Source organism: Haliotis rubra, unplaced genomic scaffold (genome assembly GCF_003918875.1).
Source record: "Haliotis rubra isolate DU_JTF1 unplaced genomic scaffold, ASM391887v1 Scf22, whole genome shotgun sequence".
Taxonomy (NCBI): Eukaryota; Metazoa; Mollusca; class Gastropoda; order Lepetellida; family Haliotidae; genus Haliotis; species Haliotis rubra.
Window position 1 is genome coordinate 1282501 of NW_025766225.1, and position 27969 is coordinate 1310469.

The 27969-nt window shown below is 38.3% G+C and overlaps 1 protein-coding gene across 1 annotated transcript; it reads right to left on the minus strand.

The window, feature by feature from the left end:
* Positions 1-3351: 3351 nt before the first annotated feature.
* Positions 3352-27478, minus strand: LOC124277293 (putative lipoyltransferase 2, mitochondrial). The gene is made up of 3 exons (XM_046712944.1): positions 27101-27478; positions 25183-25654; positions 3352-4796 (listed from the first exon to the last, which is right to left on the minus strand). The coding sequence occupies exons 2-3, from the start codon at positions 25634-25636 to the stop codon at positions 4459-4461; spliced, it is 792 nt and encodes a 263-aa protein (XP_046568900.1). The 5' UTR covers positions 25637-25654; positions 27101-27478; the 3' UTR covers positions 3352-4458.
* Between the last annotated feature and the right edge of the window lie 491 nt (positions 27479-27969).

The window sequence follows — 27969 nt, forward strand, 5'->3', positions numbered from 1 at the left end:
GGATCAAGAGAATGCAATGGCCAGCCTTTCCCTAAAATCTGGCACCGACTGAAACCCCGTGGACGAAGCGTGATCCTGTCACCTCCACAACTCGATCAGTGGCTGCATGGCGGATGACAATATCTCGGGTAACTTATAGGACTCTCGTAACGTCCGTGTTCAAACCGAATCCTATCAGTATAATCACAACAATTTCTGCCGACTGCATTTGGACTTCTTTGTGCCCCATACTAAAACCTAAGCTTTTGCAAGGTTGTTTGGAGTAAGTGATGCAGAATGGATCCAGGGTGGTTGTCATAAAGGAGTAGGCATTGCTTTACGTAGTGTCCGTTTGGCTCAAAATCGGACTGATGAATTGCAATCTAACTCGAAAACTACTAAAACACTGATCATAATCAAAACATCAGACCAACTCTGTGATTTTTTTCGCAGAATTTATGTCCTTAAAAACTATCATTAAAATTTTGACACAGTTCACTATTTGTTACGAGGGAGGGCTGCAAAGAGAGAAACAGCCAGGTGCGCGAGAAAGGATGGCGACAGCACAGCACAGGGTATATGTTTAAATAACTTTGTCTGCACGTGCTCCGCGTACACCTGACTGTTCCTCTCCTTGCAGCCCTCCCTAGTAACAAATAGTGAACTTTGTCAAACCTTTAATGACAGTTTGTTCAACAACTTTTTTTATGTTTAGGACATAAATTCTGCGAAAAAAAATCACAGAGTTGGTTTGATGTTTTGATCATGATCAGTGTTTCATTGAGCATTATATGTTTGGTAGTTTTCGAGTTAGATTCCAATTCATCGGTCCAATTTTGAGCCAAACGGACAATAGTGCCCGCCAATATTCAATGTAGGGGACATCAGAAATGGGATAAGCACAGTGTACCCATGTGAAGAACTGAACAGTGATGAGCAGCTTTGACCGTTGGTCACCTCACCATGACTTCTCACAAGTTTACATAATGGAGAGTGAGACTTTAGTTTTACGCCGCCACTACCAATATTCCCACAATATGACTGCAGGGGGGACACCAGAAACGAGCTTCACACATTGTTGCCATCTCCGCGTGACGAGGGAACGCTGTAACCACTAGGCTACACTATCCCACCTGATGGAGAACGAGTAGGGGTAAACATAACTCCATTTGTATCTGCTTAATGTGGTAGAATTGGTCTAGTGTTGACAAACGTACAACCAGGGCGAGCCGGGATTCAAACCCACAATCAGAAGATTCTGGCATACCCAAGGGACGCAACTTTGCACAGTTAATTGTGGTGCCCGAGACAATTCGGTCACCTCTGCCCCTTAAAGAGTAAAAACATATTCGAACAGAATTACGAAATAAACGAAGACATTTTGGTGTTCATTAGTTTTTATTCAACATTTCTATAATTCATAGTTACATGTGTAAATATATATACACGTTTTAGTAACATTCTGGTTGGCCTGTGGAAGGTGGTAGCACCATGGACCATCCATAATACTGCAAGCTCATACACCAGCTAATGCACTGCTCAACTTAGTAGGGATATTGCAAATGTTTCAGATACACTTGATTATTTAGGACATACATATCCATATATATACTCATCAAAAAAAAGTTAGAGAACGCTAGTTTTCATCACGACTGTCAATCTGACATTTCAAGACAGATTACACAGCAAGGTGTTCTTTACTTTGTTTGATTAGCATAGAATGAAATATCTGCATCCCTATCAAATAATGAGAAGTATATTATTATGTAACATAATACATCTGCTGACAGGAAAGTAGTTTATATATATACATATTAACCGATCTGATTGTCCCATGTGAAACATGGTAATTGGACATAACAGCCTTCATGACATTTTCCTTTTTCTGAAATTGTTACCTAAATAAGTGAAGTGTGAGGTGAGTAAACTCCCTAGAGGTGCCAATACTAACTTTTTGAACTGTTTTCTCTTCATTGCCAGCAGCATATAGCTCAGTTTAAATGCAGCTAAACATGGATATGAGACTATTTCAAGGTATGGTCTATTTACTGGACAACCATTGACATTCTGAGGTTAACTTTTCAACAAATCCACGGGCCTATCCCGACCAATGTATGAATGCCTCGCCTGACATTGAAATGCTGGTCAGCACTGTGCATGTTATTATATTCCCATGTCATGATTTAGGGATTTACTACCTCGATGTAAATCCTAACCAAGCAGAGTGTACATACATACCTGTCCAATATGCATACTTGAGTTACTTTACTGACATCTGTAATGCATGCCAGGAATCAGAAAAATAGTGACATTCAAAAACATCAAAGAAGCCACGAGCAACCAAAATTATGTGTTTCAACAATGCTTATATCAAAACATATGAAAATGTTGAGGGTATTTGATGACATATCAACCTTAACCGATCCAGGAAATAAACAGGGCAAAAAACAATGTTGAGTTTTTATGTGTCTGTAGGAGATCCTAATATTTCTTTGCAAATAATATTTACCTGGATCAAATCGTAACAACAATAAGTTGACTGTTAGGTAAAGAGTGAGTGAAGATAGTTTTACGTCGCTTTAAGCAACATTCCATCAATATCACGCGGGGAACACCAGAAATGGGTTCACACATTGTACCCATGTGGGGAATCAAACCCCCGGCCTTAGCCTGCTAGGGAAAGAAAATATCTTCTGTCACTGCTGCAAACCTTTTACCTTTTAAGGAACAAACATACCTAACCATGTTCAACAAGAGCTGGGATTAAATTACATTTGTGACGTCATTCCATTGTCTGCTCGCTCCATTACTTTTCAGGAATGGAGCGATGTGTACCAGTTTCAAAATAAAACCTTCATTTTGTCATTTTGACATTTAATTTTGATAACAGAAATATTCCCAATACTTTGAATGTAATTTAAGTAGGGTAATATCCTCATAACTCTCCATTCCTTATTAATAAAGTGCCTCGGCTCCATTATTTTTAAGGAATGGAGAGTTACTCAGACATTACCCTCCACATAATGATCGTCTTAGCTCAACGCTTTGTAGAATGGGCAGACACTTTTTTGGTAGTAATGGCCCTAACACTGTTCCATACATGGGTTACATGTTCATGTTAGGCCAGGTCAGTCTGATTACTTGCTTCACAGACCTTCCACCCACTTTATCCCTTTTCAAACATAAGCTGAAAACTCAACATAACAAAAGTGTAATGTGTGGTAAGAAATAGAACCAATGGTGAATAAAACAAAAACAGAAATGTCAATATAACAAAAACAAATAAAACCCTTACCCTACCATGAAGAATCCCATACTATTATTTAACATACATCAATTGAAAATGGCAATATGAAACTGTTCAACACGCCAAACTGTTTTCAGTTTATTTATCAATATTCATCAAATATTCAACAGAGCACTCAGACCCAAAGATGCACAAGTAATGTCAAGTTGTAAACTATTGTGATTGTACATGATATCTGAAAACCTTTTCAGATCTGAGGCCCAATATCAAGTGTTTGAAAAGCTTAAATATCAGTGCGAGCGAATATGATTTTTAACAATTCTCTGCAACATTCCATCACTTGGGGGATACAGAGATGGGCACAAATGAGGGGAACTGCACCTGGGTCTTGAGCGTGACGAGCAAATGCTTGAACCAAGTGGTTACCCGTCAGAAGAAATATTGCAGTATATTCGCTTGATTTCACATCAAGTGCACATGCTCAATCTCTTGCTATTTTCTCTAACACAATCTTATAAACATAAGATCAAAGTGCATAGTGTCAACAACAGCCCCTGATTCTTTATTGTACATATAAGATAACAAGCAACACAAAAATTCTCTAAACAACACATCTTCTGATACTGCAAACTGGCCAGCTATGCCTACATAGACTAACTTTTGATTTATCAACTTGAAACACAATTGATTCAAATTATCACATTACGAACTATGATCAAAATTACGTCCATCAATCATGTTTACCTTCCATTATGACTCACGCTATGTGACATTGATCCATACAGACACACATATCGCTAACACGTTATGCAGCTCTTCACAAATCTATATGGAATTGCACACAAGTAGGTGAAACTTTATACCATCATATCCACAAATGGCAGATTAGAAGGAAGCATTTCGACTTCAGCACCAAGACAAAGAGCCCTGTAAGCCGGTTACACCATTTAATCCGGAAAATATTGCCTTATTTGTTATCTTTCTCATCTGAGGTTGTAAAACACTTTATAAGGTCAAGGTGAAGGTCAGCTGTCGTGTTCACAAGACACAATGTATCTTTACCTATCCTTATACCAATGCCCACCTATACAAATTCAGTGAAGAAATGATATGTCAAGGTCAAGACAATGAAGTTCATATGATAATCAAGGTCAAGGTCATATATGTTGACCTCATTCTCAGTGTTGCAACACCTTGTTCATAATCTCACGTCTTCGCATGCTGCACAACCTTTACCACATGGGGTTGGACTTGGCTCGGGGCACCAGCGTGGACATCTGCCTCACTGCCTGCACCTGCTGCGCAGGCTGCACCGGCTGAGTGTACATGCTATGAAGGTCTGACGCCTCAAGGAGGGAATACTCAATCTGACAGTCAAACGTGTGCTCGAAGGATTTCAGGAATGGATAGATTGCATCAGATATTTTGATTGTCTTTCTCAGTTCCTTGGAAAGGGATGTGACTTCTTTGTCTTCAATGCCACAGGGGACTATGTGTTTGTACCACTCCAGGTCTGTGTCGCAGTTGACGGAAACTCCGTGGGTTGTTACGTACCGACTACCATGCACACCTGCAACAGAGAAACATGAAAACAACCGTTACACATGTTGAACTTTAAACAGAACAACTTCAACACAACAACGTCCGTAATGGTAAATACCTGTCTTGAAAATGCCGTATAGTTATGTTGACTCCATGGCAAATGTAATGATAAATGTGGAATAATTTTCTTCCACAATAAGAAACTTTACAAAAACATTAATCTGAAACATGATTATATCTGACCAAGATTTTCAATCTTGATTATGTTTGTGTTCAATTCAGGTACTGGTTTTAGATATTTTAACTTTTATAATACACTGGACTGTTCATACATCTATCACTTCTGTACCGGGTTTCACTATTAATAAACCTGATTATATTTATGTTAGATTTCATTGTTGATACTTCTCATAACTGAACTATAAAAGTATTGTTTTCCCTTCATGCATACTAGTGTTGGGAATTGGTTGAAATCTCATAATTGATGATTGCTTCATTACAACGAACAATCATCGATAAAAATTGGTTAGCGTCAATTTTCAGATTTTCCTATTCAGGTTGTTATTACAGATATGTATAACATGATGCACCTTGCTACTTTAAAGTGATGTTGATATATCATGAACATAAACCTTCTGGGGTCTTCAAGAAATATTCAGTCATGACTTTTCAGTTAGTGAAGCAAGTTTTCTAAGAATTAAACAAGTTTTCAGGCCCTGACAACTTCGAAGATATGTTCCATTGTCAAGTGTTTCAAAGACTAAAACAGCAGTTCCAAAATTGTTTGTGTTCGATTAGGAGAAAATGTGATCGATTGCTTGGTCGTTTGGTCACTTCGACCAATCTTCGATTATTTCAATTAATCGGAACACCACTAATGCATACCTCACTGATTCTGTGCTTGTTTAGTTTTCTTTAAAATCACTTTCTTACATACTAGAAAACTGAACATGTCAACAATTCTGTTTCTACGCTGAGTATGCTTGACAAATTTCTCTTAAATATAACTTAGTATTTATGACAAGTGTGTAAAACTTTGTTGAAATATTGACCCATGCATGCTGTCTGAACAAGTAAAAGCACAAGCGATGCAGCGAGTTGTTTTCAGAATATTTAAAAACTGCAGTCAATGCTGTCACAAGGAATCCATGGCATCATGCAAACAGTCAGAATCATCCACGACTCACCGAGTTTCACATAATCATATTCAGCACAGATTTCAAACCATATACACGATCTGCTAGTGACCTTAAGGGAAGTCGAAAGACGTCAGTGATTTCTAAACAACTAAAATGTCAAAATCAGTGGAAAGTTGTTTTCCAAACTTATACCCTAGGCGAATTTTAAAACACATTCCAGGAAACCTCTTCACAAGCTTTCTTTTACACCGACCTTAACCTTGATTTTCAGTCAACCATGTCATTCTCAAAAAGGGGTAGACATATTTAATTGTTAAAAAACCCAACTAAATGCATGGTTGAGGCAGTGCAGACAGACATACACACGTTAGGTGTCTCTGTTTATGAAAGGATTCTTTTGGCAGCCTCACTTCAAATGTGCCGAACAGTGTGACAGAATGGGTGACTTTCATCACCATCAACAAACCTGGAGTAGTATATCTGTCATGCTGCATAGTCACCAACAAGAAATAAATTCAGGTAAGTACGTCAGTAAATTTAGACATCAGCTCAGTGAGGTGAGTGAGTTTAGTTTTATGCTGCACTCAGCAATATTCCAGCTATATGGCGGCAGTCTGTAAACAATCGAGTCTGGACCAGACAATCCAGTGATCAACAGCATGAGCATCGATTTGCGCAATTGGGAACCAATGACATGTGTCAACCAAGTCAGCGAGCCTGACCTCCTGATCCTGTTAGTCGCCTCTTACGACAAGCATGGGTTACTGAAGATCAATATTCTAACCCGGATCTTCATGGGTACTCAGTGAGGTGAAATGGTGCTTAATGTCACATTGAAGATTATTGTACCTACATGTCTGTGTGTTGGGCACTCTGTCAGTTATAGTACTACACTACTGCAATACAAGGGTGCAGTTGAACATGGATACCCCATTCAGGCAACACTGACTCTTCATCCAACCAGTCCTTGTTCCATCCCCTTACTGCCAAGCACCAGGCAGGATGACAATAAGTACCCTCTTTTAATACATTTGGTACCATGTAGCCAGTGAAGGATCGAACAAGACCTATGACTCTCTGAGTAGGCACTACATCTACTAGACCATGGAGCTGTTCCATCACCTTACTGCCAAGCACCAGGCAGGGTGACAATAACTATCAGCTTTTAATATTTTTGGTATCATGTAGCCAGCAAAGGATTGAACCTGAGACCTTTGACTCACTCAGTAGAAACTACATCTAATAGACCATGGGGTCTACGTATATATAGATCTTACATACAAACATAGTGAGTGAATAAAGTTGTACACCACTTTTAGCAATACTCCAGCAACATCAAGGCAGGGACACAGGATATGGACTTTGCACTGTAGCGACATAGGGAATCGAACCTGGGTCTTTTGCGTGATGAGCAAAGGCTTCAACTACTGCTCTACCATACAAACATAATGCACACTGCATCCACTTCATGGAGAAATCATGTCATAACAGACTTAGCGTTGATCCTAACTGATGGCTGTCTCAGTCCATCAGACATGTCAACACCACTATTGGCAAAGAAAAATGGCATTGATAACTATCATGTTAGGGTTCTGTAGTTTTGAGTGTAGGGTTCTGTTGTTTTGAGTGTAGGGTTCTGTTGTTTTGAGTGTAGGGTTCTGTTGTTTTGAGTGTAGGGTTCTGTAGATTTGATTGTAGGGTTCTGTAGATTTGAGTGTAGGGTTCTGTAGTTTTGAGTGTAGGGTTCTGTAGTTTTGAGTGTAGGGTTCTGTAGTTTTGAGTGTAGGGTTCTGTAGATTTGAGTGTAGGGTTCTGTAGTTTTGAGTGTAGGGTTCTGTAGTTTTGAGTGTAGGGTTCTGTAGTTTTGAGTGTAGGGTTCTGTAGTTTTGAGTGTAGGGTTCTGTAGACATGTCAACACCACTATTGGCAAAGAAAAATGGCATTGATAACTATCATGTTAGGGTTCTGTAGTTTTGAGTGTAGGGTTCTGTAGTTTTGAGTGTAGGGTTCTGTTGTTTTGAGTGTAGTGTTCTGTTGTTTTGAGTGTAGGGTTCTGTAGTTTTGATTCTGTAGTTTTGAGTGTAGGGTTCTGTAGATTTGAGTGTAGGGTTCTGTTGTTTTGAGTGTAGGGTTCTGTTGTTTTGAGTGTAGGGTTCTGTAGTTTTGATTTTGTAGTTTTGAGTGTAGGGTTCTGTAGATTTGAGTGTAGGGTTCTGTAGTTTTGAGTGTAGGGTTCTGTAGTTTTGAGTGTAGGGTTCTGTAGTTTTGATTCTGTAGTTTTGAGTGTAGGGTTCTGTAGTTTTGAGTGTAGGGTTCTGTAGTTTTGAGTGCAGGGTTCTGTAGATTTGAGTGTAGGGTTCTGTAGTTTTGAGTGTAGGGTTCTGTAGTTTTGAGTGTAGAGTTTTGTAGTTTTGAGTGTAACATTTCATTACTACAAATAATATTCAGCTTTGACCTTTGAATGTGTTTATTTGTATGATTACTGCAATGTGAACCCAACATGACTATTTCAAGGAACACTGCCTTCATTAAATGGTCTACTGGTACTTCTTCATTCAAGACCATTTATGAATGCGTTTGATGCAGGTTTGAACTACATGTCACAACACCTGGAGGTGGGAGCCAATATTCATGCAGGTCTGACGTCTGAGACTTTGGTTGAATGCACAAGCACTGGTAGAGTGCTCAAAAACCTAGAAACCTATCAAGGGTGATTATTGTGTCATGAATTTGAAAAATTCAGAAATATATCTGAATCGTCACCATACAATTTCAGTTTTCTAACATTCATCAGTATTCCAGCTTTATGATGGCTGCCTGTAAACTTTGAGTCTGGACCAGACAATCCATTGATTGATACTGTGAATGAGGCATCAGGGCACGAAGACCAACCTTCAACGAGCCTATCCAATGAGTAAGTGAGTATGATTTTATGCCTCTTTTAGCAATAGTCCAGCAATTATCACAGCAGGACACCAGAAATGGGCTTCACACATTGTACCCATATGGGGAATTGCACCCGGGCCTTTGGCGTGACGAGCTAACACTTTAACCACTAGGCTACTCCACTTCCCCTCGGGCCTATTCAACGAAAGATTGAGTAAGATTTTATTGATTCTGTTAAGGCTGGGTATTGATATATATTGGAGAAGTAAATATTTGGCAAAATTGCCAAAAACGAAATTGAAAGAAATGCAGATATTTAACATTATGGTGAACAGTGATACATTAATGCATGAACTACCAACAACAGACTCCTGTACACAGGTTAGAAGCAGTCTTTGAATAAAAACAGAATTTTGTCTGCTATGTACGTAAATTATAATCTTATTTCATCTCAATACCTTATGTTTAACTTTATATATGACACAATTTTTAGATCAATAATCAGTAATAATTCTTCCCAAGATATTTCCAATTATCATTCTTCTTAGTCGACCCAGTGTTCTATACAGATGAAGTCGTCAAGCCAGCATGGATCAAAACTTATTCAGGGCCAAACTCTGAAGTGAGTGAGTGTTCTTTTATCACTTTTAGCAATATTCAAGCAATATCACAGTAGAAATGGGCTTCACCCATCTGAGGAATCGAACCCGGATCTTAAGTGTGAAAAGCCATTGCTTTAACCACTGTGCGACCCCAGTGAACCCCATCATCACTGGAATACACTGCAGCATGTTATAAGCCTCAATACCATTTACACAACAACATAGCCTTGAGTGTTGCTTCAACACTTCTATGTTAGTGGAACTGGAAATTCTAACAGATTTGCAATAAATTCAAAATGTGAGTTTCAGTGGGACTAAATTTGTTAGGAACAGGAGGCACAAGAAAACGATACCTTTTTTTATTACGGAAGCAAAAGCTGTTTGGGTGTCATGAAAATTGATACGGGATTAAAAAGGAATTCAAGATCTACCTAGAAAGATACCAAGCTCAGAAACTGAGATCAAGATGACGTCAATCAATGACCTAGAATTTTAGGTGGAGAAACACACTGTCATTGCTGTCTTACAAAAACCTGTTTGGAACATTTCAGATGTATTTGTAAACTGACGACCCATGAAGGTTATCTTGGAATAAGTGTAACAAGAATGCCCTTGATATCGCTTAACAGAAACTAATAGTCTTGCATGACACACTTATTGTGTTCTGCATCAACTGAAATAGATGCCAAGGTCATTGTCAAGGACAATTATCTGAGTAACAGATTTCATCGCCTGGTGACACACTACATGATTTCACATCAAACTGTCCCATGACTAAGTCTTTTTTTCCAACCTTCACATCCACAACATAATCCTTAATCATTCTTACTGGCTTGCTGATTGATTTGGTATTCTGCGGGACCAAAACATAATTCATTTTGTTGTTGTAAATTATCCATTCTACTTTCGAAAGTTCTGCAAAATTTTCTGCAAACTCTAAATATTCATTTTGCCCTTGTTGCAAGATCTGTCTAAAGCTGGTGAAGCTAGTAATTTTTCCTGTGCATACATGTAATAGCGGGGCTTATTTAGTTAAAAAATATACATATTATGTTATAACAGAACGAGTGAGAGTGAGTGAGTTTAGGTTTACACAGCTTTTAGCAATATTCCAGCAATGTCATGGTGGGGAAGACCGGAAATGGGCTTCACACATTGTACCCATGTGGAGAATCGAACCCGGGTCTTCGATGTGACAAGCAAATGCTGCCACTAGGCTACGCCACCGCCCCTGTTACAACAGTCGATGGGAAAATATATACTGTTGTGTAAATTGAAAATAGATTTCAAAGCTTTAAAAGCACTATGAATTCACTGAAAGTTGTTTACAAGTTATTTCAAGGTCAAGCAGAAGAGTATTTCTAAATATCTGTACACGTAAAATTGTTTTGCATGGTTGACGCGAAACCTGACAATCACCGTACACATAAAACTGTCGGGTGACTGGAGAAGGACAACTGGTATATTGTCTTTATTTTAAAAATAATTGATAAGATGGCAATCATGAAACCATTAATACGAAACAAGTTCAGTTTATTTTCAAGGCAGCCTGACGTATCACATTCAGGTATATTATAACATTGCACATTCATCAACAGAATGTATTACCTTGCCATACAAACTTTTAATACATTCTATTATATTAACATGTCTGCACCAGCTTACATGGCAGTAATGTTCATGTTTATATTCAAGGCTACATGTATATTTATATTAATGAGTGAGAGTACTGTTTTACGCCGCTTTTAGCAATATTCCAGCAATATCACGGCGGGGGACACCAGAAATGGGCTTCACACATTGTTCCCATGTGGGGAATCTAACCCGGGTCTTCGGCGTAATGAGTGAACGCTTAACCACTAGGCTACCCCACCGCCCCTTATATTATTGATGTATATGTTATTGGTACCTATAAACGATACAGACAGGCAGGTAAAGTATGACCTCACAGACATATTTTTATTACGACAAGTGACACTGTGTGGAAATCAGTCATGGCATGTTGTTGGCTTGCTTGTTATGATCATTCTTAAAAAAAACCCCAAACAATGGCCACATTTCCCTGAATGCCTAAACTTGTTGCCATCAATGATGATCAGACATATTATGAACCATTCTGACTTAGGTAAGATAAAAACATTACTAATATCTATGCAAATCAGGGCTGGATTTAAGGATTATAGTGGAACGTTGTGTGGAACTTCGATATGTTAAATTCCCGGTGGTCTTGAAATCCCCTTGCTGCCCTCGTGAATTCCTTCTACACTGATGTTAAACACATAACCTGGTCACAGAAGATCCCTGGTCTCCAAATGACACCATGTCTCCAAGTCAATGAGTGAGTGAGTATGGTTTTGGGCCACAATATTCCAACAATATCACGGCGGGGACACCAGAAATGGCCTTACACTTTGTACCCATGTGGCGAATCAAACCCGGGATTTTAGCAAATGCTTGAACCACTAGGACATCGCTGTCCTTTGTCTATGAGAATCACATATTCTTTTTGTTATTTTCTTCTATTAATGTGAACTATTTCAATCTCAAACCATAGGACAGAGGCTGTTATCAGTACACCTAGGTCCCTTTTCACAAAGCGATTGTAGCACTACGGCTGTCAAAAGTCTGTGTTAAAATACATGTTCCGACAGTCACAAAGCTATGACACCTATGTGAAATAGGACCCAGATTTTGATACGCCAGTCTGATTATCTTGATGAATTTATTTGACAAACTTGGTATCTCGATCCAATAATTATGCAAATGAGCCTCTTACAACATGAACTGCACTCGATCACTCCACATCAATGAAATATCTGCTTGCTACCGAAACTATTTCCTTGTATTCCCACTATATTTGTTCATTTCTTAATTGCTAACCCGCAATATCCTAGTTATATAATGCAGTCTGTCAAGGTGTCCTCCCATAAGAACTACAGCTTAAAACAACACATGTTATAGTCCAGTGCACAGATTAACTACCTGCTGTCACCTGCGTCTGCTTAATGGATATGCCCAACACAAAACAAGTAGAACATATATAACAAGTTTGAGGCGGCAGTTCAGGATGGTTTTGATAGTAAATAGTTTGCCTTCACAAAATGTAACTTTGCAGTCTTCAGTTATGATTGAACAAGTTCCACATCGGGGTGTTTGACATTTTGCTACACTGACTGATAAACCCTTTTTCATAGTGTCACTTTTACACAAAATTGGAAGATTTGCTTTTATAATGGGCATAATTGTACAGTTATTAGGATTGTAGGTACAAACAAATGGAAGAATGTCCATCTCTTTATTTGTTTCTTTTGTTTAAGTGTCTCTCTTGGGACTTTTACTGTTTTATGAACAGCATTTTCAACTACCTAAGAAGATATGTCTTATATACCTATTACAATTATACCTATTGTCACTAACTGTAATGTCATACACATGATGACAACATAGCTACTACCGTTATGCGTCGCCTATGAAGACACTTACTTTTCACTGTACACCTGAAGAGCCGAAAGATCTTGTGAAGATAAAGTCTGGAGTTTTATATATAGATGTATAGATAGTACATCTCTAGATAGGCTTATATATTTAGGGTGATAATTTAGTGTCACTTTCATCCTCAGTGTTCAATCTGATCACTATAGAACTAGTTTAGGTCGATGTCCTGGGTTGCAGTCTATAAAAATACTATCTTACCTTAAAAACACATTCGTTTATATTTCGCCTTTACTCCAATATAATAAGCTTGGCTTGTTTTTTTTTCTATCATATAATGCAAGAACATTCAGTAACTACAACATACCCTACTCTCTTGTCCTTTACTTTCTGGTTATTAGATTATCTCTACAACAACATAATTACTGGTCAAAAGCATTTTAAGCATGTAGTTCTTCTGGGAGAGCTGATGGGCTGTGCTCATTACATGCCATGGGGATGTCTCTACTCAGATAATTAATCCCTAATTAATCCCTGTAGTTAATTTGGGATGTAGTTCAAAATGGATGTAGTTCTTATTGGAGTAAACCTCTGTCAATATCCAGTCAAATGATTGACATCTGATTACATGTCTGCAATAGATTTGGCTCTACATGATAATTGAGGCAATTCACTCCTAAGCACTCATACAAAGTCTCTAAATAGCAACAAAATCTGTTTATATTCATAAGAAATTTCCTTCAAAGAAATCATAGGCATTCTATATGAATCACTATCCAATAACGAGGATATCAGGTGTTTGTGACAGGTGAATGTCAAAAACACTGTGCTCAATTACATGTCAAACGGTCACATTAACCTGAGTTTACATGCCTAATATATATTTACAACGCACAGGAATTATATCTAGGATTCTGAACTAAGGACTATTAACTAAGAAAATTCTTGTTGCAAGTTTTCATTTTCCTACCTTCTGAGGTATTTTAACACTGCACTCAGTGCAATAAAGTAGATCTATTGTTAATATTTCTTATTCTGTTCTTGGTGATATATAGGCTATATCTACAAAGTCATTACATCAGTTCAAAAATTTTGAGAATTGGGAACTTATTCCCCTGTAAGTTGCTGCAAGCTAAGGGTTCAAGGATTTGTAAGCAAGTCAGGATCAAAACAGTACCATTAAAATGTAGTCATTTTTCACAAAACATCCCAAAGTTTTGTATATCGGTCAAATTGTATAACTGTTCTACTTTGCTGATACCTATGTGTCTGGATCCATCTAACTATCATACCGTGACTCACTTATATAGACCTTTATACAGGACAATAACCTCATATTTGGTTTTGAACTCGTTTAACCGAAACAATCTCTAGACAGGCACATATTTCCTAGACGAGCCCAGTTGACACACGTGCCAGGGCATATTCATCTTCAACAACCTTGACATACTACCCTTGAAATGTGCAACACAATACCTTACTATAGAAATAGACACCTGCATCAACCTATTTTAGTTCCTTTATTCATTACTTGTGGGTTTTTTCCAGCCAAAGTAGGTTGAAAGACACCTTTATGGACATTTTGTACCAGCCTCTGTTAAGTCCTTAACATGCTCTCATATAAACGAAAACATTTTGAGTAACTCATTTTGGATTGGTAATATGCCTCATTTGCAAAGCACTATGCTATAGCTCTTCTTCCAAGACTTGTAAAAAGCATTCATATTTACTTCCTCATATAAATTCCTCCAAAACCTGGGTGAAAAGAGCCCCACCCCCCACTCCAATATTGATGTGTGTAGGAATAATAGATAATGAAACATAATGTTATATAATAATCAAAATCAGTGTCAATAAATGCTGACCAGAAATAATTAAAATACTTAAATTACCATAATTAAATCATTTTAAATATTATCTTAATAATTCAGCCCCTCACTTTTGTTTTAAAACAAACTTAATTTTCTCTGAAAAGAAAAGTAAAAAAAAAAAATGTAGAAATTAGAAGTCTACCCTTTTTATTCAAATGAATTGTGTAACTATCAAACAAAAAACTGGTAAGAACAGATATACATGACTGTGATGATCTGAGGATTTTGCAAAATGTACTACCAAAGTTAAATACTGTTGCTGATACTTCACACAACTAATAATACTTCAGTTTCAACTTCCAAGTACTAGTATGAGAAAGGGGCGGTGGGGTAGCCAAGTGGTTAAAGCGTTTGCTCGTCACACTTAAAAACCCGGGTTTGATTCCCCACATGGGTAGAGTGTGTGAAGTCCATATCTGGTGTCGTCCATCATGATATTGCTGGAATATTGCTAAAAGCAGAGTAAAAACTAAACTCACTAATTTCACATGAAATTTTTTTTCTAAATGAGTCTCTTAAATAGAGATCTCACTGTCACAACAGCTTAACATAAATGAATGATGAATTATACAAATTGTATCAAAATGAATAAAATCTTAACATTTATAAAATAACCCCAGATCAAAATTATCTGACCAAAGTCAAACTGGTTGGATTAACACTGAAAACCTCTAGTCTGCATCATTAACCACTAATCCAACGCCCCAGTCAAGTAAAAATTAAGCATGATCAAGCAACCTTTACACTGAAAATGTACAGAGATTTAATTTTGGGTTTGTAAACTTAAGTTTTTGACAGATTCCAACAAGTATGCCCTCTACCTAACTTTACACACATCGGTCACCTTCTATTGTCTTTACCGCTTGTTTTATCAGTAAATGAAACCTATGACAAGTAACCAGTTGAGGCCAGTCACAGCCAACATAGACAAGAAGATACCATTTGATGCACAACAAAATATAAGCTTTGCAAGCATCAAAATAATTTTTCACAAAATTTAAAACATTAGCTGGCCAATGCATGATGAACTGTGTTACTTCCTGTCTGGGCCTGTGTTGGTCAGTACAAGTGGTCAGGGTCAGGGTCAGGGTCCGAACTGTGTGCACGTGTGACTACCTGTAATCAGTTCAATGTCAGGTGACACGTGGCAAGGGACATCCGAACACTGGGTCAATGCATGACTTCCATCCACGTTTGATTTCACTGAACTAGATCTAGTCTAGATCCCAAGTATTGGGTTCGGTGTCATGGCTAAGTGTTTGTTGCGGGTGCAAGGCACATACATCGCTGCTGAACCCAGGAGAGACCTGTCCAAACAACAACCCGGACTCAACTCAGTACTGATACCTTACACGAGAAAAATAACTAAAAAAAGCAATCAGCCTCTTTATTTGTATAATATATTGTTCGTTAAATTTGTGTTGTCATTATTTGTGGATTTCTTTATATATGTGCTACTGTGCACAGCTATACTTCACCTCTTTCTGTATATACACAAGTGATTTGTACAGGTGCAAAAGAAGTCAACAGAGCTCAACGGCTCTTCTAGACTATCGCTTAATCTCTGAACATATACTGAGGGAACCAAATAAGGGAACACCCCTTCATAGCATTATTCCTTTATTTATTCTTAGATTTCCTCCCACAGCATTATTCAAAGCTGGTGATAAAAAGTGGGAAACAAAGGAACGTTTGAATTTTCCTGTGTTCCTTCATTTGTTTCGCTCAGTATATATCATTTTGATAGTAGACTTAAGAGGTAGTTGAGATTGGAGAGTATGAACCTGAAAAATCTAGACTTGCTTCATTTAGGTCTTTATAATAGCATTGCAAGGAGGACTAGGCAGTAGGCAAAATAATGAGTGAGTTTAGTTTTACACCCATTTTAGCAATATTCCAGCAATATCACGGAAGGGAACACCAGAAATGGGCTTTGCACATTGTACCCATGTGGGCAATCGAACCCCGGTCTTCGGCTTGACAAGCGAACGCTTTAACCACTTGGCTACCCCAGTGCCCCAGGAAAATACGGTGGTTCAGGGACTGAGACAGACTACGACTCTATAGGCCTATGACTATGCTTAGTTTTCATTAAACCTGAACAACCGCTCAAAATCTTGTGTACATAAAAGAGTTTTAACAAGCATGAATATAGCAGAGCCTCTACTTTTGATGCTTTTAGTGGCCAAGATTGCCATGGAACACCTCTACGGCAACACATATGAAGAAGAAGAAATCGAACAAGACAGAGGTTTCATTGATACTGACAGCACTGATACCTTAAGGATATTTACTTCATTCACCATTTACCATTCCAAAACAGAATATAATACTGTGATAATATCTGTCCATCGTTGTTTCTAACTAGATGTTTAAATCTATACCGTCAGGTATTCCGGCATTTTCGATCGTTTGTGTAAGGACGACTGTAAGCAGGATGTGCTGCTTGTAGGGAACGCCCTGAGATTTAGCTGGAACTCCGCTCACCCTCATTTATGTCTGAGCGCCAACTCTGCTCAATTATTTCTTTATGTATTTGGTTGTCATGTATTTTATAGCCAACTAAAGAAGTTTGGACTCCATGAATTTTCTTGTCCTAATTCTGATCTAGTTTCCCTGTTGACAACACCACTGGTGGGCATGGTGGGCGAGCTGTCTGAGGCGCTGCGCTAGTAAGTGAAAGGTGCCTGGATCGATCCCCACTTGTGACCGGGTGTGAAAACCTAGCAGCTAACATTACTTGTAGGCTCTTTCAGTGTTGTCACAACCCCTAGTGTGCACTACACAACCCTGTGCACGTAAAAAAAACCCACTCATCCGACGGTAGGTGACCAGATGTTGGACACATGAATACGTACAGACACCTAGTTGCGGATATAGTAAAGTGCAGTATCATTGGACAAAATACTGTGACTACGTGTCCCAGTTCACCCAGTTGCAAATGGGTACCTTGTGAGTATGAGGCTGTGTGATATATTACAACTTAACCAAGTCAACATTGTAACTGTGATATTACAACCAATTTATGACTGTAACCATGACATATCTATGATATTATACCGGTTACCATGACAGTGTAACAAACCATGACGCAGTAGTGAGTGAGTATGGTTTTAAGCCGCTTTCATCAATATTCCAGCAATATCATGGCAGGGAACACTAGAAATGGGCTTCACACAGTGTACCCATGTGGGGGATCGAACCCAGGTCTCCAGCATGACGAGCTAACGCTTTAACCACTAGGCTACCTGCCTCACCGCCCCTATGACACAGTAAACCATGACAGTGTAACAGACACAGTAACCATGGCCATGTAACAGACACAGTAACCATGGCAGTGTAACAGAAACAGTAACCATGGCAGTGTAACAGACACAGTAACCATGGCACCGTAACCACCGTTACCAGTCTACTGGCAACAACACCACTGCAACTGTTTATGATATTGTAACGATTCTTGAAACTGTAACAATGTTAGTCATCATGATCAGGTACCTGTAACCAGGTAACACATAAGACAGTAAGACCCTGAAGCGTGATATACATGGAGACTTGTGTCATGTGTTCTGCACAAAAATTGTTTCATTCATTGAAGGATACATTTTCTTAAAACCAAACTAACTGAACCAGAAAGGTTTAAGTGTTTATATCCAGAACAGCCTTGCTCCATTCATTGTGTGAACACACCAATTGTTGACCTACCAGACAGTTCAGAGTTCACAGACATATTTCCAAATAAAAGAGAAAGAAACAAATACTTTCTTGGGCAAAATACTATTGTCCTGACAACAATAAAGATTACTATCCTAAATTGGAATTTATCTTGGAAAGTACAAAAAGACTTTGATGAAGTCTTGACACAGAAAACTAGACAGGCTGGTGAAACAGGCTGACAAAAGGCGGTCACAGACCATGACTAATTACAGGTGAGTACTGACCAAAGTCCACTCCACCTGTCCAGGGCACTAGTGGTACATGTTTTATATCAGGTACACAGGCAGACTTTGGACTGTTGACACACCAGGAACAGTATAGAACCTTGTATCTCTATATCTGTCAGTCAGACGGCCATGATGTAAACATCACTTGTCAGCCAACATGATATATTCAATGTTCAGCTTTGTGAAACTGGATAAGTTCCTGAAAGATCTCATTTGTTGGAGTATGATACTTAAGTCTAAGTCCATTGTATTTCTTGCATTAATTTTCAAAATCAAAAAGCTTGGCATGCCAAAATTTAATGTTTACGACAATCTCCAGAAACACAATTCTTGACATCAGCATTTGACAAAAGGCAGATCTGGAACACCCATTTTCTTTTTTTTTAATGACCAGTTAACCTGTCAAGATATATTAGATTAAATTTCAAATTAAAATTGGATGTTCTTTATATATTAAGCATAACCATCAATACAGATCAGAGAGAGACTCATAATTGTCCACAAATCATAAACCAATTATAAATATATATAGCAAGAAGTAAAAATTCATATTACATGAATGATACAAGTTGGCAAATGTATTCAGTGTTGTGTTTAATTTAACTTTGAACTTTACACTAAACCAGCCAGCACTTTTGTCATAATACAATAGTTATACACTTTCAGGTGTACCCGTGATGAAGAATTGATCTTCAGTAATCCATGCTTGTCATACGAGGTGACTTGTGGGATCAGGTGGTCAGGTTCACTGACCTGGTTGACATGTCATTTTATCCTAATTGCATAGATCAATGCTCATGCTGTTGATCACTGGATTGTCTAGTCCAGACTCGATTATTTACAGACCGCCGCCATAAAGCTGGAATATTGCTGAGTGCGGCGTTAAACAACAAACCAACCAACCAGCTTTCAGGGCCCCCGTTTCACAAAGTTCTCGTTAGCCTAAGATCTCGTTAGCCTAAGATCTGGTAACTTTCCTCGTAACATTCCTACCTACAATACTGTAACATTGACTTACGATAGTCGTAGCGCTACGAGAGCTTTGTAAAACAGGGCCCAGGTGTGCAATTATTGTCTGACCCAAATCGTTTAACGAGCTGACACAATGTTCTGTCGCGTGACAAAGTCTGTGACAAGCCTCCACAGATGTCTATCAGTGATTGTGTGTTGGACGTGCTAACTTCACACTTCGGCATTAATGCAGAGAGAACCTAATAATTCACATATATAACCTAAGTCAGCTAGAAATAGTCTGTTGATAAATATTGTCTTGAAATAATGATTGACGTAGCATGTGTTTTGTTACACTGCCTTAGCAAATATTTCAGCTCTGAACACAGGAACAACTTTATTGGGATTGGGGTTAGGAGTTTGTATGAGGTCACAGAATGGATTTGGTACTTAGGGTTGGTAACCAGAGTTTTGGTTTTTTAAAACCACACTTAGCAATATTCTATTAAAAGTGGTTTGTAATGACACCGGGCAAGACAATCCAGTGACTAACATCATGAGCATCAATCTACACAACCGGGATTTGCATCAGCCATGTCACGGAGCCTGACTGACAGACCTCCATGGTTAACTCAATGTGCCAGGGTAGCTTCATCGATATCTCCAGGCTAGCATTTCCACAAAGCTACACCTGGATCCTAGAGCTGTAACACCAATTTGAAACCGGATCTTCCCATGGAAAATATACATGAATCATTATGTTGGCAACATGTGTTCCTTTACCAAAAATGATTACCATTATAGTCTGTGAGCAAGTCAGGTTATTCAGTGTTTAGCCACTGAACTAATTCTGATCAGGAAACTATATGCTCATTTCAAATGATACTCTGCATTGAAACCAACAACTGAGCCACACGGCTTAATGTGACTTACATGTATATTTCACTGCTTATGTATATGAATATTTTATGCAAGGTTTGCATATTGTTTAATGCAGCAGTCAGCAGCAATATGCTATCTATATGACAACAGTCTGTAGATAATCTTGATTACATCTGAAATTAATCAATATCACAGCAGAGTTAAAGCTTAGTGAGTATGGGTTTAAACTGTTTTCAGCATTACATCAGCAATATCATGGCAGAGTGAGTATGGGTTTACAGTGTTTTCAGCATTACTTCAGCAATATCATGGCAGAGTGAGTATGGGTTTACACTGTTTCAGCATTACTTCAGCAATATCATGGCAGAGTGAGCATGGGTTTACACTGTTTTCAGCATTACTTCAGCAATATCATAGCAGAGTGAGTATGGGTTTATACTGTTTTCAGCATTACTTCAGCAATATCATGGCAGAGTGAGTATGGGTTTACACTGTTTCCAGCGTTACTTCAGCAATACCATGGCCGAGGTAAACAATAGTGAGTATGGTTTTGCACTGCTGTCAGCATTATTTCAGCAGTATTACGGTGGTGTAAACAGGAAATACACAGAATGTAATACAGCTACTTCCAACAAAGTGAGGCTGAATCTGTACATCCCAAACAGTCTGCAACTAAAGCCAAATCAACAGAAACTCCAAATCAACATAAGACAACTCAAATTCTGTTTGGTTTAGTAAGCTCACTGTTCATGTTTTAGCCCTAAAACCTCTAAAAATGGTTGAGTTTGGACAAGGACACAATTAGTTACATTGTTTTGAAAGGGTGTACGGGACTGTAAGACCCTTGTAAATTCCGTTTTTCCTACGGCTGCGCCTCAGGACCCTTTTAACACCCTTGTAAATTCCATACTTCTTTCGGCTGTGCCTCAGGAAACAGGGTTTTTACAAGGATCTCACAGTCCCATACACTCTTTCAAAACACAGTGTGACGAATTTATTACCCTTAAGATCTCTTTATTTAGCTTATCTTTAAAAACCAACATTCAATAGAAAATAACATAAAACGACAAACTCAAAGGGAGGTAACTCTCGATGCCTTAGTTTATGATGAAATTACCAAATTTGAGATGTTTGTCAAACAAGTGAAATACAGAGACATTTTATTTTTTTTTATTTTTATTGAGACAAACAAGAAATTATGGCAACAATTTTATCTCTCTGTTTATATTCATAACTGTATATGTCGACTCTAAAATTTCAAAGCGATCAGCTGTTTGGCAGCCATATTATTCTTAGGTTAAAGTCATTCGTACAACTCGTGTAATGTGTGACATAACAGATTTGACGGGGTGTACAGTTTGTACACCGTGGTTTTGTATGCTTTGGCTATTGACCTATCAGAATTTGACAAAGTTATCTTAAGGGTAATAAAAAATAATAGGTTACTGAGACTTCAAAACACAAGGAGATAAACAACTTGATGATTATACCTTTCTATACATCTTTAACACACTGAAACAATATTTTGTTTCTCAATATTCATTGTTATGGAATATCACGAGGCTGATCCCATTGTAGCCATATTAAAACACGTAGGACAGGTGAACAGACAGATATCAGCACAGACTCGGTAATAACTTGGCAAACTGATACCCAACGAATACCACAGTTCATGCATTTCTCATTGTAATAACAGTATCATGACAAGTAGCAAGCTGTTGTCATCTTCATAATGCAAGGAAGTTAACTGTCAATAAAAGTACAATTCCAACCCTTGTTGAACTAAGCTGGAATTTTGCAGCTCTATAGTAGTGCCGCCAGTGCTTATTATGAATTATGGTCCTTCTATGTCCCTCCTATTTCCAATCAGATTCCACCTATCATACTTGTAATTACTTCAAACACAATGGCCTGTTGAGATGATCTGATCGATAATGAAGAACTATATTGTAAAACACCCAGGTTTTACCTCACTAAGTGCATCTCCTTACTTGGGCAACATGATTATTATAATCAGGAAATAATTCTGAAAATATCTGGTGACGTTTTTCAAAAAGCACTGTTTGATATCTGTACCTGAGCAATTCTTGACAAGTGGATTTTCATACTGTACAATTCATCTTGAATCAAGCTGAATCATAGCTAGAACATATCTCTTTTTTACAGCTCCAAATTAGTCGTGTATCTTCATAAAATATGCACAAATATTGTTCAAAACTCAACTACTTTACATTTTATTGTGTACAAGTATGCTTGCATTCTTGTGAAACCCAGAGTCTTACCCTTAAAATAGCATGTGTAAATAACCAGTGAGGATTTTTTCTGCCTGTGTACCAATGAAATATATTTTTAGATTGAAGTACAGCTAGAACCTTCTGCGCAGTATTCACCACGTGACAGTACTATCTCAGATGCTGTGACTTTTGTGGTCGACTGTCCTTTGAGGTTACTAGTTTACAAATGCTGGTCACATGACATCTTGTGCCGGAAGTGACCAGTTACTGAAGACTACAGTCCGTGTGACTTCATTATAGACCGATGAATTGCTCACAAACACAAAATCTAATAATAATTGCAACGAAACCAAATTTTTCAGTCACATGAAATCAACAGACCAACTCTGATGATTTGTCTCATAATTTTGGACACCCGAATAAAAAGGTTATTTAACAAGAGTCATCAGAAGATGACAAATCCCCCCGGCCCCCATAAATTTGAAAGAACAAATCAACTGACAGTTACTTAAAGTCCAACTTGATTTTTTTGGACTAAGTCCAAACTATTTCCATGGAAATCATGAAAAATAAAAATGCCAAAAATCTGCAAATAGCACTTCAAGATCTTTCTCATATATCTGCAAAGTTCTGTTGAAAGATATTGAACGGTATTTGCGTTGTGCTCCGGAAACAAAACCAATCCCTCCTTTTTGAGACTAAGTCCGAAACGTTTCCATGGAAACCAGGAATAATAAAAAAGCCAAAAACCTGCAAATAGCAAAAGGCACCACTTAAGGTTCTATTTGATATATCTACCTTGTTTTGTTGAAAAATATCGAACGGTTTTTGAGTTATGCTCCAGAAACAAAATGATTACGGACGGACGGACGAGGCGACGACTATATCCCCCCACATTACATGCCAGGGGGATAACAAACGATCATTATTTTGTTGTCACTTTTCGCTATTTCTTACGAGGGGAGACCACTTGCTGGTAAAACAGCCAGGTAATCAACAATTGTGTGCAGTGAAATTTCAATTTCCCACGTGCAACTCGCAAACCTGGTTGTTCTTCGAGTACGTGGTCCCCCCATGCCAGAAACAGCGAAAAGTGACAACAAAATAATGATCTTTTATTAAACAACTTTTTTATTCGTGTGTCCAAAATTATGAGACAAATCATCACAGTTGGTCTGTCGATTTCATGTGACTGTGCAAAATTTGGTTTTGTTGCAATTATTCGGTTTTGTATTAGTGAGCAATTCATCAGTCTAAAATGAAGTCAAACGGACTGTAATTCTAAGTGACAGTGAAAACACATAGCACAAACATTCAGATTTCAAGCATCACTAGCACCTTGTCTGCTGTATTTGTTTAGATCCATTGGTTTATATATTAGAGTTGCAGCTGTTTCTCAAACAGAGTGGCTACAGATGTAACTACATTGCATAATGTTTTGGTTTGGGTTGTTTTTTATTATAATTTGTGGGTAACATGTGGTAATAGATTGATAGTTACATTGACATGCATTGCAAATTCAATCTTGGTTCACAATAGCTTTCATTGCAACACATTACCATAGCATTGGTGCAGTCTTTCTATTTATACCGAGACTGGTGAAATAACTGAATGTTGTCAGAGAAATGAAGCCCTACTCATCAACGAAACATCTTTACCCTGTTCATGAAGCGCGGTCTCTAAAGCTTGTATGGGAAAAATACCCAGTCGAGAGGCGTTAGTGAGTGAGTTTAGTTTTACGCAGCACTCAGCAATATTCAAGCTATATGGCGGCGGTCTGTAAATAATCGAATCCAGTGATCAACAGCATGAGCATCGATCTGCGCAACTGTGAACCAATGACATGTGTCAACCACATCAGCGAGCCTGACCACCCAATCCCGTTATCAGCCTCTTAAGACAGGCATGTGTTACTGAAGATCAATATTCTAACCCGGACCTTCATGGGTTCGGGTGGCATTAAATATATTTGGTTGGTCAATGAAATATTAGGATACACAAATATAATGAAAACCTGAGTACAATTTACTGGAGCTCAGTCTTTCAACTTAGTAACTTCCACGACCTCAGTCCTTCAGTTAGGAATCTGTATTTAATTAGTTTTATTTAGCTATATGGCGGCGGTCTGTAATTAATCGAGTCTGGGCCAGACAATCCAGTGATCAACAGCATGAGCATCGATCTGCGCAATTGAGAACCGATGACATGTGTCAACCAAGTCAGCGAGCCTGACCACCCGATCCCATGAGTCGCCTCTTACGACAAGCATGGGTTACAGAAGGCTCATTCTAACCCGGACTTTCACGGGTAACATGTGTCAACCAGGTCAGCGAGCATGACCGCCCAATCCCTTTTGTCGCCTCTTACGATAAACATGGGTTGCTGAAGACCAATTCCAACCCGAATTTTCATGATGTGGTATGGTGTGGTGTACAGTTTGATGCAAATGTGTGTAACCTCAGATTGAATCACTTACCAATAGCACCAATCTTGCGATTGTTCACCCAGACGCCAGTGTCTTCTGTTGTTTTCGCTGACACACCAAAATGTTTGCACATACCAATCATTGTTTTTTCCAAGTTAGCAATGTACCACTTCATACTGGGTTCAAAATGCTTCAGATTCAGGATGGGATATGCAACAAGCTGACCAGGTCCATGGAAAGTGATCAACCCTCCACGGTTGGTTCGGAAAAACTCGCCTCCCAGAGTTTTCAATCTCCTTTCATCTGCTTCATCGTAACCAGACGTTCTGATTCCTGTTGTGTAAACTGGATTGTGCTCAACCAGAAGAATAGTGTCACTCCCAACAGATTTTCCAGCAAGTTCATCAAAATGTTGTCGAGCATATCTCTGCTGGACATCAGAAGCGGCCATGAAGCCCATGCGTCCGAGGTTGATCACCTGGACAACTCGCTTGGCAAGGGACATGGCTCTCTCAACTTGTTGCTGCAAATAATATGGTTGTACTTAGTAAACTTGACATAGTTTAAACTGACAGTCTGTTGCTGAAACATCAACAACATTCCAGTATTATTCAATCACTAATATCAACATAATTACAATTATCCCTTGGAAAGTATGGTGAGTGAATGAGTGAGTGAGTACGGCTTTAGCAATATTCCAGCAGGGCCACACCAGAAATGGGCTTCACACATTATGCCCATTTGGGGAATCGAACCTGGGTGTCCGGCATGATGAGCAAACACTAAACCACTGGGCTACCCCACTGTGGCCTTACAAAATAACATTTTCATTTTATTGCAAATAGTTTTTCAGCCATCCCTTCAAGACATAATTTTTCATTCCTTGAGAGGAAGAGCCAATCAAATTTTAGGGAGCCATGCACATTTGTCCGTTCTGTGTATTTCTTTTGGGGACAAACCATGAAGAGAAGTAAACAACATTTTGGGAACAGTTGACTTTTTCCAAAAATATCCCATGTTCTTGCAGAACACTGAATGGTACTCATATCATTCTTGGTCTCCCTGTTAATATTCAAATGAATAACCCAAATACTAGATATATGTTAAATAAATAAAAAAGCATTAACATAAAACAATAAATGAATAATTTATGAAATATGACTACGCCTGATTTTTCTTTTAAATTTTTCTTATCCTTAACTGATAATATATAATATGCGCACAGAAATTACATATTACATATTTATCTAAATTGGATCAGTGAATTTCATGATGAGTTGATAAACCACTGTAATCACATTCAGTAGCTTCCAGCTGACTGCCTCTGAGGCAGGTTATAAGTTTTTAAAACACCACATAAGTGGATATTGAATAACTCCATCAGCAAAGCATTGATGGCTTCTCACACAAGACCCTTTCAAATAATTTACTTTAAAGTCGATTTTCAAGTCACAGACATGAATCTTCTCGTGAAAGTGACTAACAAATATAAACTGCTTATGGAAAAGTGTATGCTAAAGAAATCATTACATTTTCATGACATAGATTTATTACCTCCACTTTCATAAACCGATTTGCAAATCTGATGAAATTCAATTTTGTCTTATACAATCACTCCCTATAGATCTTGCCGGAGGCATTTGATTTCACATTTTACCATATACTTTGATAAAAACTCATCATCTGACCACAGAAAGAAAAATCAAACTTATACCATCAAAAACAACATGGCTTAATATATTATCAAAACGGATTTATAAAAATAATTTCATTTGTTTTTGCATATTTGTTTTGTGAATCCTTAGATTAAACCAACGTCTTTCTATTCAGTTAGTAGATTGAACAATTTAATGGTCAAAGTACACCAAAACACCAATTTCCAATAAGAAAAGTGCCTGGTATCGATTAATGATTATTTCACACATATACATATCTTGGTGAAAAACAAAAGATGCAATTTTCTACTTACTTTGAGCCGCTAAATAAATGCACAGGGTAATGAACTGTGCAAACCTCTCGCTGAAGTCGTAAGCAGATGATCTGCTGAATATATGACAAAGGACCTGAGAGGACCAGCCCGTGCAGAGTGCAGTGGCAGCGAATGCACGGGGTGCTGTCAAACTGTGTACGTGACAATCAACGCGTCCGCATCCACATGTGACCTGCCGGTGCTGTTGGGAATCAGAAAAGCCACAACTTGTTAACAGAGCGTGTTTGCGGCAGCTTGAGTTTGCAACTGTTCTCAAACAGGATCTGTCACAAAGTGTGATCACAATCTGAATGCGTGGTGACAAGATATATACACATTTTAGAATTGTTTACATCGTCGTGATAAGTGTCGCGTTCAGTGTCGGCGACATCGATTGGTCCTTGTCGCAGATACAGCTGGAATTTAAACCAATGAGCGCCGTCCATAGAAATGCTAACCATGCTATTAATACATGCTGCTAGATAACAACTCATAACATAAAAAGAAGAACCGCAAGCGTCTGCTGAAATTACAGGATTGTACTCGATTAAACCCGATTGAGTAACTATCCGCGTTGACAGAGCTAAGCCGCTCTACATTCCTTGACACAATAACACTGCGCTGATATCAGTGGGGAAGCCTGACGCTCATATCATGGTGATAATGAGTCAGGGGTGAATGTGATGCATGTCACGTACAAACAATTTTATCATGAACAGGAGAGAGATTGTCGTTCATGGTTTGCGTTGATCTAATTTTTAGGCTACGGGAATCTGTAGACGTGGGCCGTTAAATAAGAGCTAAAAATATCTGAGACATTCCATTTGGGACATAATATTTGCAGGAGTGCAATGTGTCTCCGTGTAGTG